The sequence below is a fragment of the Podarcis tiliguerta genome (genome assembly GCF_965153285.1).
Source record: "Podarcis tiliguerta genome assembly, chromosome: Z".
Lineage (NCBI taxonomy): Eukaryota > Metazoa > Chordata > Lepidosauria > Squamata > Lacertidae > Podarcis > Podarcis tiliguerta.
Genome location: NC_139553.1, coordinates 31,450,331 through 31,470,425, shown reverse-complemented (window position 1 = coordinate 31,470,425; position 20,095 = coordinate 31,450,331). Strand labels below are relative to the sequence as shown.

Genomic DNA, 20,095 nt, shown 5'->3' with positions numbered 1-20,095 from the left:
CCACCTTCTGTAGAAGCTTCCACCACCACCACAAGAAACAAAAAGTAAGAGTTGGAAGTTTTGTAATTTAATAAAAAATTAAGAACCATCCCTCCTTTTAAAATCAACTTTGGTACTCTGGCTAAAAATGGGTGTGGGGGGAAATAAAAGGAAAACAGGGGTGGGAATAGACCACAGCATCTGCCCCCAAATGCGACAGCCACATGCAGAGGTCCTTTGACCTCATGTGCATGTGAGCACAGGGACAGGGGTACAGACTTCCAATCACTTTCTCAGCCCAGTCAAAAAAGCTGGACGGAAGGCTTGATCCCCTATAAAAACTGCATGTGGGATAAAACACTGCTGGACTATTGCTCTGCTTCAGCATCACTTTTCAACTAGCCCCAAACAGATTAGGAAGCAAGACAATTTTGCTGAATGAAAGACATCTGGGACCAAGGAGAATGTGAGCTGCAAGGACCAGAAGCAAGTCTTCCAAGACTTCTAGGTGTGATCTCCCCCCCCCCCCCCAAATCAGTATCTGCTTTAAAAAGCAACAGGAGGCGGTATGTACCCTGAGGGAAAACGTTTGGATTCTGGCTCATTAAGAGAGTCAAAGTAAGCACAAGGAGGTTAATACAAAAGCATTATTTTTAAAGTGAAGCATCTGATCACTCACAACAAAACCCCTTTTCACCCCCACCCATAGACAAGCTGGTGCTACCATTCAGCAGCTCCTGCACATTCAAGCAGAGGGAAAAACGAAGAAGGCAGGAGGGGCAAAGGAAGACTCTGCTACTAGTGCCAAAATCAAGGGCTGCCTTGTGTTACCCCCAGAAAAGGAGTCTCACAAGCTCAGGGCAACTCCTCACAGTCACCAAGGCCTGGGTGGGTTTGTGGCCTCCAATTCCTCCAGCTATCCTTAGAACAGGACAGAGGGAGCTTGTCATGCTGGCCCCCCCACAAAAGTACATTAATTTGCACAGCAATCAGGTCAAGTCTCTGCTCAATGATCCAGTCTGCACTTTCATTAAGGCCTTCAGACTCTTATGCTGGCCCAGGCTGCCTGCTCTGGATGGTTCTTGCTGGTTACTCTGAGCTCTCAGTTTCTTCTTGCTTCTTTTTCTTCTTTTTCTTCTTCACACTTGTGTTACTGCCCTGAGAGGAGAAACAACGAGAGTTCAGAAGAGCCACTCTGTTTTTTGGCTACCTCTCTGGTATTGGGGATGAGTGTTTTTTTCCTGCTGGGAGTAGGTCGCGCAGGAGTTGGGCAACTGTAAGAATGGCCACGGGTCAAAAGTGAAAAGAATCATTGCCTTTGTCTCCCTTGTCACCCCACACAATGGGTTGCAAGAAACTGAATTCATTGCTTGCAGAGGGCTCCCCCTCACTTTCTCCTTCTATCATTCAACCTATCCTTGTCCCTCACCCCAAAGGAATCAAGAGACACATGCAAATTACATAACTAGAAGCTACTGCATCCATGAGTTATCAGAAAGCCACAACTGAAAGTGAGATTCTTCCTAAATGCAAGATAAACGCTGAGCTGTTCACAGCAATTGTCATGCATATATGTGTACAAATTGATTTTTCTTTTAAGTGTGCATATACCACCTGATTCCTTGGCACACAAGCACAGTGGGTTACACAAGGCCTACCTACCATTTCGCTTAGCTCCCTGCCACTCTCAGAAAGCTCCGACTTCCTCTTCTCTTTCTTTTTCTTCTTCGCTTTCTTGATTTCTGCTTGCAGCTCTGGAGAGGCTGGGGGAGAGGAGGCTGCTGCACCGGGTTCCCCATCACTTTCAATCTCCCGCTTCCGCTGAGTGGGAAACAAGACACAGGCTTCAGCTAAGGACAGGGTACTACTATACAGGCTGCTCTATGGGAGCATTTTAAGACAGATCTTGCAAAGGAGCTCATGTTTGGCACCTGCATGTGTCAACAAGAGATAAAGTCAGGGATTTCAAGCCATTCACATGCAGAGCAAGGAGCAAAGTGCACTACTTTAGGGTTTTGATTGTACTGTTAGCTGTGAGAGGATGAAATAAGGCTGCTCACCCAGCACCAGGAGACAACATCTCCTCCCTTGACAAAGACTAGGTGGTAACCTGGGCAGAACTGGAGGGGTGCTGGGCAAACTTTTAATAAGACTAGAGATCAGCCTGTTACCTATTTATATGGTCAAGTAGAAAGGAAGAGAGGTGGCAAGAATATTTGCACCCACCCTCCAAGAGTCTTGGCAGGTTTTTCAAGCCTCCCTTGCCACACAAAACAGTTTGAATTTGACCAAGCTTCAATGTGAATGACGGTCACCAGTACTGCTGGCAGCTACAGGTGGCAACAAACTTTTAATGATCACACCCACAGCTATTCTGGATATCTTTACCTGCTGTCTTCTCAATGCCACCCTCCAAAAAACCCCTACACATTCAAAACAATACTAAAATGTAGGCTCTAACATACACTGCCCAAATAAAAATAAAATGCTGGAATGCAGTCCTGCAGCAAACCAACCTTTGGTGGTCTTTCTGGCTCCTCTTGGGCGACTTCCTCTTTTACCTTTTCCTTTCCAGCAACCCTGGGAGGAAAACAGGAGCTTTATTTGCATCTTTCAGCCACCTGGTGCATTATGTACAATTCTACCCTGTTCCGCCTAATCTTTTATACTAGAATTGGAACATTGGTGCTGGTGATGTTCGGAAAGCTGGTAAACACACCCAAAATGCATGGGGGGCAAGCTGCAGTTTTCCTTATTTCATTTAGCAGGCTGACTCCCTCTAGAGCCATAGAAAGGAGGCTAGAAAGGGATAACTGCCTGCTTCCCCCACCCCAAGGAAATAGCAACCCCTGCCCTGCCTTTTCTAGCACAATGCACTTTGTACACCCCAAACCAGCACACCTTACCCCCCCCCCCCACTTAAGGCAATGGGAGCTGCAAACATTACCTATTATAATCCACATAATCTGTCTTCCAGGCCTGGGGAGTTTTCTCATTGGGCTTGCCATGTGTGTCCAACAGGCCTTGCTTGATCATCATCTTCTTCTGAGAAGCCTATGGGGAAATAAGCAGAGGAGACACATGCCACAAGGCAAGGGCATATGCTTTCTTATTGCTGCCATTTCCATAACCCTCAAGGTCCACAAGCAGCAATAAAACAAATCTCTCTTGCTCTTATGGGACTTGAGGACCCAACACCCCTTATGTCCAGCCCCTAACAGAGCCATCAGTCTTGGGTGATAGATCTGGGTCATCTTTGCACAGAGTGCTCTTGACGTCTACTTTAACATCATTTGGCTCACCAACAGCAAAAGCAACCATTTCAAGTGACCAGAGATTCTACCCATTTCTGTGGTAGCAAGGTGCGGCCAAGATCAAAGTGCAGCCAAGCATGTACAATTTGATACAAAGCTGAGGCACCAAGCAAACAGTTCAAACATACGCCCAGTGGGATGATGCACCCAGTTCCCTGAAAATTCTGTTGCTCCAAGAGCAAGTATCAAGCTGCTCTTCTGAATCTGCTCCCCTGTACAGCCAAATGGCACAGAGCCTTCTCAATACAGTGGTACCTTGTTAATTCGTTCCGGAGGTCCGTACTGAACCTGAAACTGTTCTTAACCTGAAGAACCACTTTAGCTAATGGGGCCTCCGGCTGCTGCCGTGCAGCCAAAGCACGATTTCTGTTCTCATCCTGAAGCAAAGTTCTTAACCTGAAGCACTATTTCTGGGTTAGCGAAGTCTGTAACCTGAAGCATATGAAACCTGAGGTACCACTGTACTCACTTTTGGGCCAAGGCCCCATTTGCGAGGGTATGTGTCTCTTTCCATGATCACACGCTTGATTTTTGCTACAACTCCATGGTCGCAAGTAGAGATCACTGCAGTTGTCATCAAGGCAATGGCTGCAGGAAGAAGAGTACAGGTTGAGCACCCTAAGGAATGACACAGTACAGAACCTGGCATTGCCCAACACATGCTCTTTCTGTAACCCACCGGAGTAAGACTTACAACAACATCCCCTGTAGCATCCCTATTTACTACTTAAGGAGGTTCTCCCTCTAGAAAGCAGAATGTATGTTTTTGGTGCGAAAAACACATGCACATGAAGTGTGTAAGCAGGACACAGGTTAACACCCACCCACAAGGGTATTTTAATGCCATTTGCCCATATTCTTGCACTCAGATTTTTTATGTTTGGAAAAGGCACACCAGAGCAATATGTGATCAGACAGTTTCATTCTTCCTGGTTGAGTCAGAGCCCCATAAAGGCCTCTGACCCTGCTTGTTCCACCCGGGCCCTGCCAGCAGCCAGCCAAGCATCCCCATGCCCCCCAGTAGAACACTGGAAGGCTTAAAGGTGCCTGGAGGCCACTGAACACCAAGACCCAAGAACAGGAATCAAGATGTGGCAGGAAGGGCAGAGCAGCAACACTCAGAGAATGGATAAACTTCATCATCACTTCACATGTGGCCCTGAGCAAGTGCAGGCAGGTGGGGAAGTTGAAGAAAGCTGTTTAAAAGGGGAAGGCAATTTGCAAGATTACTATGTAGTTCCAAACACACTTGGGGAGTCAGCAGGAATGATGGGTCTCATTTCTCAGTGGGAGAGAGCTAAGCTGCATAGTTGTTCCCACTGTTTCACAGTCTCACTCACCAAGACACTTTGCTTTTGCCCAGCCAAGGCAGGTGTCCATAATCTGAGGTCACACTTGCAGGACCATTTTTCAAAACTGGAGTGTGGAGTTGAACACACATCTTCTCTCCCAACAAAATATGTAATGCCACCCATTCCATTTTTATTTCATTTCACAAGTACTTTCCTACTGAAAGTACCGAGCCCAAAGCAGTGCATAGTAGGAGACGTAATAGATCGAAAAAAGTACAGTAAGAAAACTATGGTTTGATTTGCCACTAGATGGCACTGTAGTCTCATGTCAAATAGGCATATTGTCACTGCCACCCATTCCAGTACTGGAAGAAGGAAACTGCATGCACTCCATAATGAAGTGTTGATCCATAATCACCCGCCAATGGTGCTTGATAAAAGGGCAGCAGGGCTGGATATGCTGGAATCTGTGTTGCTAGCTGGAACAAACATTACTGGGCTAGGCAGCCAAGGTCTGATGCCTCCTCCTACAACCCACTTCCTTTACACACAAGCACAAAACATGTGTAATCAGGAGTGCCATATTGGCCCCACAATCATGGATGCCCAGGAGCCATGGGTGCCACGCAGAATGCATGGCCCTGGAACAGAAATTATTGGGTGTCCGGCCCTTCATGGGGAATTCTGTAGGTGCCTGGGCACCCAGAGAGTCAGCACCAATGTTTGCAATATCTCAATTAAAACAACCTAAGAAGGCAAGTGTCAGGGACTTGGGTGGCGCTGTGGGTTAAAGCCTCAGCGCCTAGGGCTTGCTGATCGAAAGGTCGTGGTTCGAATCCCCGTGGCGGGATGCGCTCCCGTTGTTCGGTCCCAGCGCCTGCCAACCTAGCAGTTCGAAAGCACTCTCGGGTGCAAGTAGATAAATAGGGACCGCTTACTAGCGGGAAGGTAAACGGCGTTTCCGTGTGCGGCTCTGGCTCGCCAGATGCAGCTTGTCACGCTGGCCACGTGACCCGGAAGTGTCTTCGGACAGCGCTGGCCCCCGGCCTCTTGAGTGAGATGGGCGCACAACCCTAGAGTCTGTCAAGACTGGCCCATACAGGCAGGGGTACCTTTTAAGAAGGCAAGTGCCTAGCTGCCAGTTCTCACCTGTGCAGATGGCCTCTCCTTTTGTGGTGATAACAACTATTTCCTGATTGAGTTCGATGCCATCTTCATACCGCAGCAGGCCAGGAAGCATGATCTTTGCACCATAACAAATGGCGTTCACCTGAGCAGAAAATAAAAGTAAAAATGATCATGCTTCAACCAACAGCTATCACTGTAAAATTCTGTTTTTAGCTGCTTTCAATCCATGTACTCCTAAATCTTTGGAGTTACGCCCATGAAAATTATACCTCCTCACCATGCATGGCATGGTGGTAAGAAAAGCTCCATACTGGATGCTGTCCTGTACCATCAATACTGTAACCACCAACAGTGGCATTCGCTCCCTTAAGGTACCTGCTCCCATCCCTCCCACCTTTAAACAGCCCCAGAAGCAGAAATTAGGACTAAAGCAGTCAGGCTGCATCATTTTCTGAAGATTCTTAACATCTTCTTAGAAGGCAGAAATGTAAGAAAACAAGGAATGCCTCTTCTAATAGAAGGTCCAACAAAAAAGTGACATTGTTAAGCAGAAGCGATGGACTGTGGTGCCTTGGCTATAAGTCCCGGGAACTCACCGCACTGTCCTTCATAACCAGTCGCTTGTGGGATGTCAGCAGCTTCTCCAGGGGGAAGATCACCCTCCTGAGGTACGTCTCGTCCTTGTTGTTGTCATACTGCCACTGGGCATCCAGCACATCATGCATAGTCACCATGTGGTCCTAGAAGCAGAAACCAACCCAATATATTATATAACTGGGAATACGGAAGGCAGCCTGACACAAAAGCCAGGGTGTTTTTTTACCATCCATCCCAACTACTGCTACTCTGACGGGCAGCAACTTTTAGTCTCTTAGTTTCCATCACTGCAATCTGATCCTGCACTAGCTGGAGATGCCAAGCATTTGATTTAGAACTGTCTACATCCAAAGCCATGTACTGCATCACTGAGCCATAACCCCTCACAGCCTGCAGGCCACTGTCCATGGCAAAAGGGCTGGGAGAAAAGAAGATAGTTCCATGTACAAGCTTCATGTCCTGAACACACTGGGAATTGGGGTACACACAGAAAGGCAAGTGTTAGCACAGACAAAAACAAAAGAGTGAATAGTGAAGAGCCACAAGGTAAAGCAACCCCCTCATCTTGGTGCTCTTCCTGCTTTTGGCTACAATTCTCACCAGCCCCAGCCAACAAGGAATGGTCAGGGATGATGAGCGCTGCAGTCTAATATATGAATTGAAGACACCAGATTGGGAAAGACAGCATTAATGCCTCTCCTTTGCAATTCCATACAGCTATTTAAATTTGACTATTCATAAATTCTACAGCATTTTCTTCACATAGCCTAAAGCTCTTTCCCCATGTGGAAGATGTCACCAGCAACGCTAGCCTGCTCTGCAGAACTTTGCTTAAATCACATGCAGGAGTACTGAGCGGTTGTTTGTTCCCCAGAACTACACAAGAGGACTGAATATGAGTTGGAAGCAAAGTTTCTGCGGAGCTGACATGGGCGCAGCAAACATCAAGTTATCAAAGTTCCAGAAACACTAGTTTTATTCACCTGTAATGAACAGTCAATAATGGATTCTGTGCAATTAGTCTCATAGGGGTCATGGGTAATTTTTGTGGGTTGGGGTAGAGAACTGGCAGAAACAAAGCTTTCTGCCTTTGACATCTCCCAACTATTCACTGTCCCAAAGTTTAATTACCAGAACAGGGGAGTTAGCCCTGTACTGAACTCAACACTTTGGGTAGTGACAATCATGTGCTCTGACGTATACCCTGCAACGTACCTTCTCTCCCATGACCCCAGATCGCACTCGCCGGAGCTCCTGCATCTGACCTCCAACTCCCAGCAACAAGCCCAGGTGCACGCACAATGTCCGGATATAGGTCCCAGCTTCACAGCTCACCCAGAAGATACCTGAGAACAGGGCAGAGTCACAGCAGATGTGTGAGTTATGGAGTTCTGTTGACTTAAAGAGTTCGAACAGAAAGCATCCATGAGCCATCAGTATTGGGTGATAGATGTAAGTCATCTTTGCACTGTGTGCTATGTGATCTGTTTTACATCATTTGGCTCAGAAAACGCCTCCAGCCAGGGGTTGCTAACCTATGGCCTTCCAGATGTTGCCGAGTTACAATTCCCATTGTACCTGAACATCAACCATGATGGCTGGAGCTATTGGGAACTATAGTTCAAGAACAACTGGAGGACCACAAGTTAGCCACCCATGCTTTAAACATCCTAAGAAAACTTCAAACCGGTCAAGGAAGTGATCTAGTCACCCAGAACAGTGTATTAAAAAATTGGAGAAGAAAAGCTGGAGAGGCTTAGGAAGTAACCTAGAAAGGGTTTCAGTAGGGGGGGAATCTCCCCCCCCCCCAATTTCTCAAACCTCAGCTTCTGCTTTGCAGATGTGATTTGAGCATAAGCTCATGATTTAAGGCACATTAACTTGTGGCCCTTCAGATGCTGGCGCACTCTTCAATCAGCTGCAGCTAGCATGGCTAATGGTGGGGGATGAAGAGAACCATAGTTCAACAGTATCTGGAGTGTCCCTGGTTCCCAACCACAGCTCTTCAAAGAGTGCATTATAGGAAAACCACTAATACTGCACAGTGGCGGAGCTTCATGTTCCGGTACCGGGGGGGTGGAAAGCAGGTGGGGGCGATGGCACCCCACTGGGATCACACTGCCAGGGGCGGTGCGCTCCCTCCTTCCTTTGCAGACCTCACATAAAACAGTTTCATTACCCAATCTTCTTTCTGGATCATATTCTACCAATTTGCTCTCATAGATTGTTCGGACTCTCAGCTGCCTCTTCACTGCAGCAATGAGTGGGGGCCGCTGGAAGAGGGCACCAGTCAGTGTTTCTATTGCCTGCAGAAGGAAGCAGATCAGATACCACTTTAAAATGCTCGCACCCTTGTGGTAATACATGATTGACACATGCAAGGAAGGATGAAATTTCAGATGTTTTCCCCAAACACACCAAGCTCCATTTTATCAACTGCATTCACCAAGTAAATTTAACTTTGGTTTGGTACGATGTGGTCTTAAGAAGCTTAATGCAGTTAAAACAGCTATGGCAATGCAAAACCATGAGTTGGCAAAACATCGGGCTAAATCAAGGCAAGCACAGGGCTGTACTCATCAACTAGCTTGATCATTAATCACCAAGGATACCAAAGAACAAAATGAACTGCAATTGCTACCTGAAGTGCTGAGCAATGGTGCACACTCTGCTTCACAAGTATGCACAGAATGTTCCTGGGAAATTCCAATTGATTTTTGAAGAAACCACCACCATGCAGGCAGCTCAACTTCTTTAAAGTGGCTATGAACCTGCTCCCAGATCACAGAGACCACTAAATCAATATTTGTTATTGTTGCCGCCCGCCCCCAGGCATCTCTAGCAATGACAAGGGTAGCTTCAATACCATGCGGCTATAGGCAGTCAGAGCTGTCATTAATCTTAGAAAACCAAGGCCCAAATAAAAGGAGCCTCAGTTCTGCTTGCTCTATGTCTACGCTGCAGGCAGCTGGAAGCTGCACAGCACCAAGAACCTAGAACAGGAATCCTGATGTTGCAGGAAGGATAGAACAGCACCACTCAGAGAATGGATAAACCAGCATCATCACTCTGCCCTTCCCATACATATTAACAGTTTTCAAGGGACACAGAACTACAGTCCAAAGTATACTTCCCATAACAAACAGGATAGATTGAGACTGGCAATTTGAGCTGATTCACAACAAAGAGAAACATTCCAAAGATTATAAGCCAAAAAAGTGTGTGTTCATTTTTAAATATTTATATCCTGCCTTTTTTCCATCATGGAACACAGAACAGCATACCTGTGGTTCCTAGAAATGTACCCAGCAGAAAGTGAAACAAGCGGCAATTTGCTTTGTGCTGCCACTTTTGGTCTGAAGAAACAGTCAATTGCTCTTGAAAACTGAAACTTACTCTGATTTGTTTTTGCATCTAATTTTTGTTTGTGATTATTTTAACAGTGATTTATTGTGGCATTTTAAACAACATTCATGCCTGTTGCATGCTACCCAGATATCCATGTGAAGAAATAGTTGCTCTCATCACAACCCCTACAGCTAAATTTAATTTGGGAAAAGTTTCTACTGCCATCATTCACACTGATGTTCATGACTACCTACCTACACACACACACACACACCTCAAATTTTCCTGCCTAGCAGAGACTTACCCTTGACAGCTGAACCTCACTCTCGATTGCATTGTGCAGCCGAACGATTCCCACATACTCTTTGCCTGGAAGACGACAGAAGAGTAGTCAGGAGAGGCCACTTTAATTTACTTTTTTCACCATACCGGTGATTGTGCTGTTTCTGTGTCTAGCAATACACTTCTAGGCTTGATAAAGAGACAAAGCAGATGGTATACCTGCACTCTGTTGAGACTTGACCAAGCGTGTTGCTCGCTCAATGCATACAATCAGGCACCCAGTCACTTTGGGGTCCAATGTGCCACTATGCCCTGTCTTCTCAACACGTAGGATGCGGCGGATCCAGGCAACCACTTCATGGGAAGAAGGGTTAGAAGGTTTGTCCAGATTGATGAAGCCTGTCCTGGAAGAGAACCACAGGGACTGTTAAAAATAATCTATATAGGTGTGGACTCTGCTTGCTCTTCAAAGAACAAACCTGAATTACCTTAAAACAAGACATATAAATAACCTAAATTTTGAGATTAGCATTACCAGCAACTAGGGATTTCAAGCAGGATACAGTGTCCATGGCAATACTGAATTGTGCTAATTTTGTGCTTGATATTTATGTCACATTTTTTTGGCATACAGTTGTAGTAACACAGCCTCAACTCTTTTTTACCTACCCTCCTCCCAGTTTGCTAACAGTTTGTGACTAACAATTTTTAGATTATAAATTACATGGCACAGTAAAAGTTAAGAGACATTGTGCCAAACAAAAGCATTCATGGATAGAACAAAGAAACTAGGGTAACTGGCAGGTATTAAGTAAGAATAAAAAACCCTCCAAAACATATAGCAGGGTCAACAGAATATCCAGCACCCCAAACTCTGCAGCTGTGATACAAAGCAATATGTAAGGGCCAATGTATGCAAGTCACTATACAGGTGGCAATCATTTCAGGTGCGCCCAAATGGTGTGCAATTGCCAACATGCAGATCCTTTTGAACCTGGAAAAGGGAAGAACGGGGTCAAAACAAGTTGCACCTATGTGCACTCGGCCGACGTGCATGGAGGACGGTAATGGTTGTCACCTCTAGAGAAAATCCTGGAAGAGTTAAAGTGGGCAGTGGAGCCCCATTCAAAACTTGTGTTCATCTAAGCTTCATTTGTGCCTTTCCCTAGTGTTTAATAACTAACCCACCTCCCCCAGATTACAGAAGGAACACCATGTGGGGGAAATCTTAAGCTCTATCTCGCCTTACCTTACATATTCGGCAATCTCTCTTTTTAAGGGATTACAACCAGAAGGAAGGGGTGTGTAGTGTGCTGTCCTCACATTCAGCTTGTCAAAGTTCTACAAAAATCCAAAGCAAGCAAGAATTAATGAACAATTAATGCCGTGGAGTTCTTAGGTTGGAGCCAAATCTCAATGTCTTAAAACTCACTGAAACTATTTGATATAGAACAAGTTGCTCGGCCGATTAAAAATCATATAACTGGTTAAGATTTGCTCTCAAAAAGGAAAATCAATCCTCCTTTAGATGGAGATTGAATGAAGACATATTAGATGATAAAATGTTTTTGGAAAAAGCAAAAAAGGTTCTGGGAGACTAATTTTGATATGAATCTGGTTACCAGGCAGCATGTAGTGTGGGATGCTAGTAAGGCAATGATGAGGGGACTGTTTGTCCAACAAAACACAACTCAAAAGAAATTAAAAGGAAAAAAAGGAAAAGAGAAATTTTGGGTGCAATATTAGAAAAAGTATTAGTTAAAAAACCAAAGAAAGAATCAGTTAAAAAAGCAATCAAATTATTACAAATACAATATTCAATTATTATTAATGAAGAAATAGTGTGGAAAATTAAGAGAGTGAAACAGAAATATTTTGAATATGCCAATAAGTCAGGAAAACTGCTGGCATGGCAAATGAGGAAAAATGAACAAAAATATATATAAATAGGGAAGCTTTTAATGTTTGATGTATCACAGTATTTTAATATTCTTTTGGAAGCCGCCCAGAGTGGCTGGGGAAGCCCAGCCAGATGGGCGGGGTATAAATAATAAGTTATTATTATTATTATTATTATTATTATTATTATTATTATTATTATTAAAGTTGAATGGAAAATTTACAGACAAAAAGGAAATAAGAGAAGCCTTTGTTACATATTTTACCTACTTATATAAGAAAGGATATGAGAGCAAAATCAATACAGTGGTGCCTCGCAAGACGAAATTAATTCATTCTGCGAGTTTTTTCGTCTTGTTAATTTTTTCGTCTTGCGAAGCACCAATGTGTATTGACGGTTTCCCATAGGAATGCATTGGCGGTTTTAAAAAAAAGGCGCAAGACGTTTTCGTCTTGCGAAGCAAGCCCATAGGGAAATCCGTCTTGCGAAGCAACTCAGAAAACGAAAAACTCTTTTGTCTTGCGAGTTTTTCGTCTTCCGAGGTACCACTGTATTTAAAAAACAATAACTTACCAAAAATAAAAGAAGAAAAACTCAGACTTTTACAAAACCAAATAACAGTGCAGGAAATGTCAGAATCAATAAACTAAGCACAAACAAGTAAATCTCCAGGACTGAGTGTACTCTCAGCAAAGTATTATAAAAAATTGGGTGAACAGCTTGTGATTCCCATGAAAGACACTATGAATGAGATCTTAAGATCAGGTGAAATCCCAGAGACATGGAAAGAAACATATATAACATTAATTCCAAAGCAAGATTTGGATTTAACCCTAGTAAAAAATTATAGACCTATTTCATTATTAAACAATGATTATAAATTATTTGCATACATATTAGCTAATAAAATGAAAAAAGTCTTTCAAGAATATATTCATCAAGATCAAACAGGGTTTTTACCAGACAGACAAATTAAAGATAACATCAGGAGTATCTTAAATATAATAGAATATCTTGAAGTAAGAAATGAAAACAAACTGCCTTAATGTTTATAAATGTGGAAAAAGCATTTGATAATGTCTCATGGGATTTCATGAAAAAAATTCTTGAAGAAATGAATTTTGGAGAAAAACTGATAAAGAGAGTCCAAGCTGCTTACTCAGACCATAATACTGTTGATTTTTAATCAGGTGATAACAAATCAATATACAATACAAAAGGGAACCAGACATGGTTGCCCCCTATCACCGCTTCTGTTCGTTATGGTCCCAGAGGTATTAGCAAGGGATATAAGAGCTAATAAAGATGTTGTAGGAATAAAAACAGGTAAAAATGAATTTAAACTGAAAGCATTTGCTGATGATTTAGTAATTAGAGTAGAAGACCCAATAATTCTCTCCTTAAAGTTATAGAAAAGGTGGCAGGATTTAAACTTAATAAAAATAAGACCAAATTATTAGTTAAGAACTTAAAAGAATCAGAGAAGAATGACTTATCCCAATCCATAAACATAGAGATTCATAAAAAGGTGAAATATTTAGGAATATGGTTATCAATTAAAAATCTTAATATTTATAAAGATAAATATAAAAGATAAAAAAACCCTCAGCCACAAAAATTTCACAACATTTCTTTTTGCCAGTAAATTAAATGGAATTTTGAGAGTTAATTATACTGTAAATTAGTTGCTCTAGTTAAATTTAATAATTAAATATGTAGTTCATTTGCACAATTCTGTTTACCTTGAGAAGTAAAGGCCATTGTGATGTGTCCAGTTGAGCCACTCTGGATTCAGGCTTGATAAAGAATTCTTCAGAATACTGTATATCCTAGGAACAATCAAATAGGCAAATTAGCAACTATAACCACCAATGAAGAATGCTGGCCACCATGTTCCTTTACTCATCAAGAATATTCTCTAGTCTAGACATAAAGAGCAAATAACTAGAACTGCATTCTTCATGCTGCTGTTTTTCTTCATCATGCAACAATTTTTATCTATAAGGGGACTTCTACAAAGAGAGAAATGCTATCACTATTAGCTCCTGCCCAGAATGCATGCCTCTAGACAATCAATTGCCTTCATTAATTATCAGCCAAAGTTATAACTACAGTGGTGCCCCGCAAGACGAATGCCTCGCAAGACGGAAAACCCGCTAGACGAAAGGGTTTTCCGTTTTGGAGGTGCTTCGCAAAACGAATTTCCTATGGGCTTGCTTCGCAAGACGAAAATGTATTGCGAGTTCCTGCGATTTTTTTCTGCTCCCCACCCCCTTTTTCTAAGGCACTAAGCTGCTAATAGCCTTTTAGCAGCTAATCCGCTAATCCCTTAAGCCTTTAATAGCCGCTAATAGCGCTAATAGGGTTGCTTGAAGAGACCTTTTCGTCTTGCGAGGCACCACTGTACAGTGCTGAAAAGGAGAGGGAATGTTTGCACACCCCTGGGAACAGCATATTCCCAGGAAGTAGATGGTGTGAACTGTAGTCCAGCAACATCTTCCAAGCACCAGGGTGCAGAGAGGTGTAAAAGTTCTTGCTCTAAATAGAATTCTAGTATGGAAATTAAGCAATATCACAAAGCAACTCACAGCAACATCTTCCTCTACCAGATATTTCTGTTCTTTCTTTTTCTTGTGCTTCTTAGAGACAGAACCTACAGAAAGACAAAAAATAAAAACAATACTACAAATAAATGGAACTAGAAGTAAACTTGGCATCGTTCACCCACCTAAAATCAAACCTAAAATTAGAAATCTGATTTCAAATTTTAGATCAGATAGGAAACTTATGACCTGGAGTCCAAATGCAACCCTCCAGTCTCTCCATCTAGCCCTCTGAACTCTTCCCAGGCCATACATACTCCCCAACCCAAAGCCTTGCTTTGTGCTTTTTGCCTGTCTGGAACCCATTCTTGAACTTGGCTCATGCTTCTTTCTTGCACTGCATAGAGCAGAGTGTGAAGAAACTAGCTTACTGTACAAATTTGCATTTAATCCTTTGCCTCCTTTTGCCTCTGGCCCCACCTACCACTGGCACATGGCACCTAGAAAGGAATAGGGCCCTTGGCATGAAAACGGTTGTAAGCGTTTACAGTACAAGATTCCTTATATATGGCGCTATTACAATTAACACCATTATTCTAGGTTTGCAAGAGAATTGTTGCCAGGCGCTGCAAATAACAAGCACTCCAACCTATGAGAAACCAAGAGCGTGCTGTGGGTGACCAAAGAAACCTGCAAGAGAGGTACTGGAGGAAACAGTTGCATGGGATAAATTGGCTGCAGTCAATGCTCATGCAAGCCACCCACGTGGGCAAGCGCCTTAGTGCCTTAAGTGGGCAAACTGGAAAGCAATAGCCCGTTTCCTCGAAATGCATTTTTTCCCTGCAGCCGCGGAATATCGATAGTTCCTGCGAATCTGCCCCCCCCCCAGGAAACAAACATGCTGTGAAACATTGAACACGTTACAATCGGCTCCAAGGTGGGAGAACAGCAACCTCTCCCCCCAACACACCAGTGCTGAGAAGCCAACATCCCCCGTAAATGCGGTTTTTGCCCCATGCACCCTTACCCAGCGGCAAAGTTTCCCCAACACCCTCCTCCCCCAAAAGAAAGACCGAGGCGCACGAGCGGAGACAGGAGTTAGAGGTGGAGGAAACAACAGAGTTGGAGGGACATAACAGATTTGGTTGGCATGCATATCTTTGGTATGGAAAAGGTAAAGTACATAAAGGGTTCTATAATCACATAATTAAAAAATGAAAGTGTGGGGAAAATATAAAGATTTTTTAGAACCCAAAACCCCATGGTGGCTATCCCCTATTGAGGCATCATCACTTAAGGAGGTTGGCCAACATACAGAGATTTATTAACATAACAAGAAGGGAAGTGGAAATAGAAGGAATATGAGGACTTAAAGGAGCATGTTCAGACTTGGCTGCACCATGGAGTAAAAATGGTTTTTGCCCCATGCACCCTTACCCGGCGGCCAAGTTTCCCCAACACCCTCCTCCTCAAAAAGAAAGACGGAGGCGAGGGCCAATTTGTGGAATCGCTCACCCCCCACCCCCCCAAAAACCCACTACATCCGAGCATGCACAGAGCGTCTTCCAAACACTGTACAAGTAGCCACGTGCACGATCGGACTCAGGACAGGGCTGAGAAAGCTACACGCTACCCTCCGCTAAATCTGTGAACTTCAGCAACTCTTCCAACGCCCCCATTCCCCCCCTTAAAAACTAAGCATTTAATTCCCGTTCTTCCCCGGAGGCGATCCTCTCCGCGACCCGAGAGAAGCGCGATCCCTCCTCAGGTTACAGAAGGCCCCACTGCGCCCGCATGGAGGGCACCCGAAAAGGTCAGATCCACGCCCGAAGCTCGCCTCAGGTCCGGAGAAGACAGCCCTGACCCCGAGCGCACGCCGCGCACCCACCTGGACCGTCCGCCATCTTGCCCTCGCCACGCGCTGCCTCTGAGACACGCGCGCACCTCGCCTCCCGCCAGCGAAAAAGGGATCCCCTCGCCCACTTCCGCTCCCTGTCCCGACAAGCAGCGCGGCGCGGCGCGCGGGAAAAGAGGGACGGAGCGGCGATTGGGTGAGCAGGGAGCTGGTGGGCGGGGCGGGCGGGTGCACCATAGAGGGCAGGAAAGCCCTAGAGAGGCAAGGTGCCGTCAGTCTCCCCTCCCCTCCGAGAGGCGGGTTTTTAAACAGCGCGGGAGTTCAGGGTACGAAGGGACTCCAACTCCCAGCAGCCCCCAGCCAGTACAGTCAGAGAACCATGGAAGATGGGAGCTGTAGTCGAAGAGGCAGAGGCGGTTTTTTTTGTAAATTACCCAGGTTTTGCACGAGCCAGATGGCAATAAAACGCCGCTGAGGGAGGTGCAGGGCTGTACAGAAAGCGGGGATCGTGTGGAAACAAGGCTCAGGCGGTTTGTCGAAGTGGATAATGTGGGGTGATCCTAGGTCTGTAACCAGGATTGTGTGTGGAGCACGTTCTTTTATGGTAGAGAAACGTGGGCAAATTACACCTGCCAGGCGTATCTAGTATTATGAAAATTTCTGGAAATCTCTCACGCTTCCACACATTTTTTATGGTATTTCGGCCAGTCCTCATAAAGGTGTCCTAATAAAGATGTTTGATTTTGCAAATGATAGACCAACATATTAGGGTGGGACATCTGTGTGAAAAAGAAACAGCAAATCAAGAGACTTCTTCCAACTGAGCATTCTCCCATTGCAGCCTGGAAATCCAAACCATCCAGCAACATATAATAATCAGTTGTGATAGTATAATACAACACAACAACAACACCTACCATTAAAAACCACTAAGTCTCTTTATCATGGGCCACTCTTTCCTCATGGACAGCACTCAAAAACTCAGCCAGTACCAAAGTGACCTGATCATCGCTGTCCGCCAGCAGGTCCTGAACAGGTGGTTGTGTAAAAATCTGCCTATTAAATTTTAGGGCCTCGAATAATTGTCCTCTGGCATAACTGCCAAAATCACAGGAAAAAAAATATATGCTCTAGAGTATCGGGTTCCTCTTTTCTGCATTTGCAGAGACGCTCTGATTCTGGGATAGCTAAGTATCTTCCTCTCACTACCACCGAGGGAAACATGTCAAATCTGGCCAATATAAACAGCCTACACAATTCATGTTTCTTCAGATTTGTCATGTATCCCTTTTGGAAATCTCTGCACAAAGGGAGATTTAAATGGATGGGAGAGCAGATGCTGTGCTTTGCAACCTCAAGCATGGTGAGAACACTTTTTTCTGTAAGAGTCTTCCTGATAGTTTCCCATGTATCTTTTGGATCAGAGATTTCAAAGTCAGTTAGAGTGAGCCCTATCGACTCCAGTTTTCTCCTACAAATCGATGATAGATTGTAGATTACACTATCACTTAAAAGATCGTAAAGTAGAGAATTTGGGGATAGGGCTCTATAATGGAGGAAGATCCAATATTTCAAGGTCCTCAGCCATGCTCTTACTGATAAAGGCAATATTCCCAGCTCACAACATATTGTTTCATATTTTACAGAGTTTGCAAGTCCTAATAATGACCTCAGAAGGGATGCGTGAAATTTATCCAACCTCTTGAGGTCACCTGAAATCCACACTGGTGTGCCGTATAGAAGTTGGGCACAGAGTTTCATGTCAATCACTTGCAATACAGCTGGAATAAATCTGTTTCCTACTGGAGAAAAAAAATAGGATTTAATATATTGGGCTGTCACTTTGGCCTTAGCTATTGCAGCACATATATGTGTATTCCAATTCATATTATTTTTGAATGTGATTCCCAGATAATTGAAGTGCTTAACTTCCTGTATTAGATGTCCATTAATTATACAGCCTTTTGGGTTCCCTCTCTTTCTGAATTGCATAATCTTTGTCTTTTCATAATTAATTTTGAGATTATTGAGAGAGCAGTAGTTTGAGAAGCTCTTAAATAATTTTTTTAAACCCAAAACAGAGAGTGAAATAATTACAGCATCATCTGCATAAAGTAATAAAAAGAATGGGCTATTGTTTAAATAAGGAGTATGAGTTGTTGCGTTTTGAAGAAATAATGGTAGGTCAGATAAAAATAGATTAAATAGGGTAGGGGCCAAGATACAGCCTTGCCTAACTCCTCGATTATTCAGAATAGGACCTGCAAGTCTACCATCTTTTGATACTTTAACATATATTTGGTTATTAGAATGTAAACTTTGAATCAATGTAAGTAGATATGGGTCGATACCAAGGTGTTCTAGTTTAGTCCATAGTTTGTTGACTGAATCAAAGGCACTTTTTAAATCCACAAATGCCACAAAGAGTTTTCGTTTATTTCTCATGACATATTTGTCCACAAGAGGGCTTAACACTAGACACTGGTCAAGAGTTGACGAGCCTGCCTTAAAACCAGCCTGCTCTTTACCAGGTAGACCTTTTGTCAGCATCCATTCTTCCAATTTAATAAGCAGAGATTTGGCATAGATTTTATTTATGCATGGTAACAAACTTATAGGCCTGTAATTCTCTTGGCAATTCCTATCACCTTTTTTAAAGATCGGTACCACTATTGAGTTGTTCCACGACTTAGGTACAAGGGCTGAGTGATAGATAGAATTAAAAAGTGGCACAAGTTTAGAGGCCCACCATTCTACATCTAATCTCAACAGGTCTATTGGAATGCCATCCATACCAGGTGATTTCCCTTGCTTAAACGAGAAAATTATCCTTTTCATCTCCTCAGCAGTAATTTGAAATTGTGTAGTTTTTACCAGAGAAAATATAAAATTTTCCTTTTTACAAACTTGGTGATCATAAAAAACAGCAGTAAAATGTGAAATCCAAGCCTCATCGCTTATATTAGGGAAATCAGTGATATCTTTTATTGAGAGAAGTGACCAAAAAGTTTTGGTATCTTTAGTTTCTAATGCAGTAACAATTTTAGACCATTTGGCTAGTGCGAACTCAGATTTTTTTTCCAGGAGCATGTTCTTAAAAGCATTTTTCATTTCAAAATAAGTCTTCCAGAGATCTTGAGAGTTGGTAATATAGGCTTCTTTTAGACAAGTTCTAAGTTCTTTCTTATAGTTGATATCAAACCAGTTATACTTATTTGAAGGTTTGTTGCTGAACTGAGGGTCTAAAAAAGAAGAGAATAATTCCTGGATAGTCTTATAATAACAATCATTGTCCTCTAAGGGCATCAAATTTTGGTTAGCCACAGGTTCGAGAGTAACTGGGTTATTTTCAAATACTGCTAATAGATCCTCCCTATTTTTATCACTTATATAAATTCTTTTGGCATAAATAGTCTTATCAATACTAATAAGAGGACAAATATCAATATTTCTAGGATTCCTGTACATCTCTAAAACTATTGGGAAGTGGTCACTCTCTGAGCGAGGTACAACTGTAAAAGAGGCAACTTCATTTAACATTTCAACTGAAACTAGAGAATAGTCGATTACGCTACTACCCCTTTTGGAGCTGAAGGTAAAATTTCCTAGAATATCCAGCCACATTGAGCCATTCAAAAATTAGAGATTAAATTCTAAAACCAATTGTAAAAGTTTTCCTCCCGCTTTATTAATAATGATGTCCTTTGAATTCCTCCCTATTCTCAATGGAAGTGGGGCATCTTCAGCTAGATTTGAGACATAGCGTTTTTAGAGAGCTGTATTATCTGATCCAATTCGAGCATTGGTGTCTCCCATTACAATCAGGGGGATATTTGGAGATTTACTACGTATTAAAT

General features: G+C 43.2%; 1 protein-coding gene across 1 annotated transcript; it reads right to left on the bottom strand.

The window, feature by feature from the left end:
* Nucleotides 1-51: 51 nt before the first annotated feature.
* DKC1 (dyskerin pseudouridine synthase 1) lies at nucleotides 52-16,362 on the bottom strand. Its single transcript, XM_083424259.1, has 15 exons — nucleotides 16,272-16,362; nucleotides 14,429-14,493; nucleotides 13,583-13,669; nucleotides 11,190-11,281; nucleotides 10,160-10,344; nucleotides 9,963-10,027; nucleotides 8,490-8,616; nucleotides 7,526-7,656; nucleotides 6,310-6,453; nucleotides 5,735-5,855; nucleotides 3,763-3,881; nucleotides 2,927-3,033; nucleotides 2,496-2,559; nucleotides 1,642-1,800; nucleotides 52-1,137 (listed from the first exon to the last, which is right to left on the bottom strand). The coding sequence occupies exons 1-15, from the start codon at nucleotides 16,285-16,287 to the stop codon at nucleotides 1,069-1,071; spliced, it is 1,551 nt and encodes a 516-aa protein (XP_083280385.1). The 5' UTR covers nucleotides 16,288-16,362; the 3' UTR covers nucleotides 52-1,068.
* Nucleotides 16,363-20,095: the final 3,733 nt, after the last annotated feature.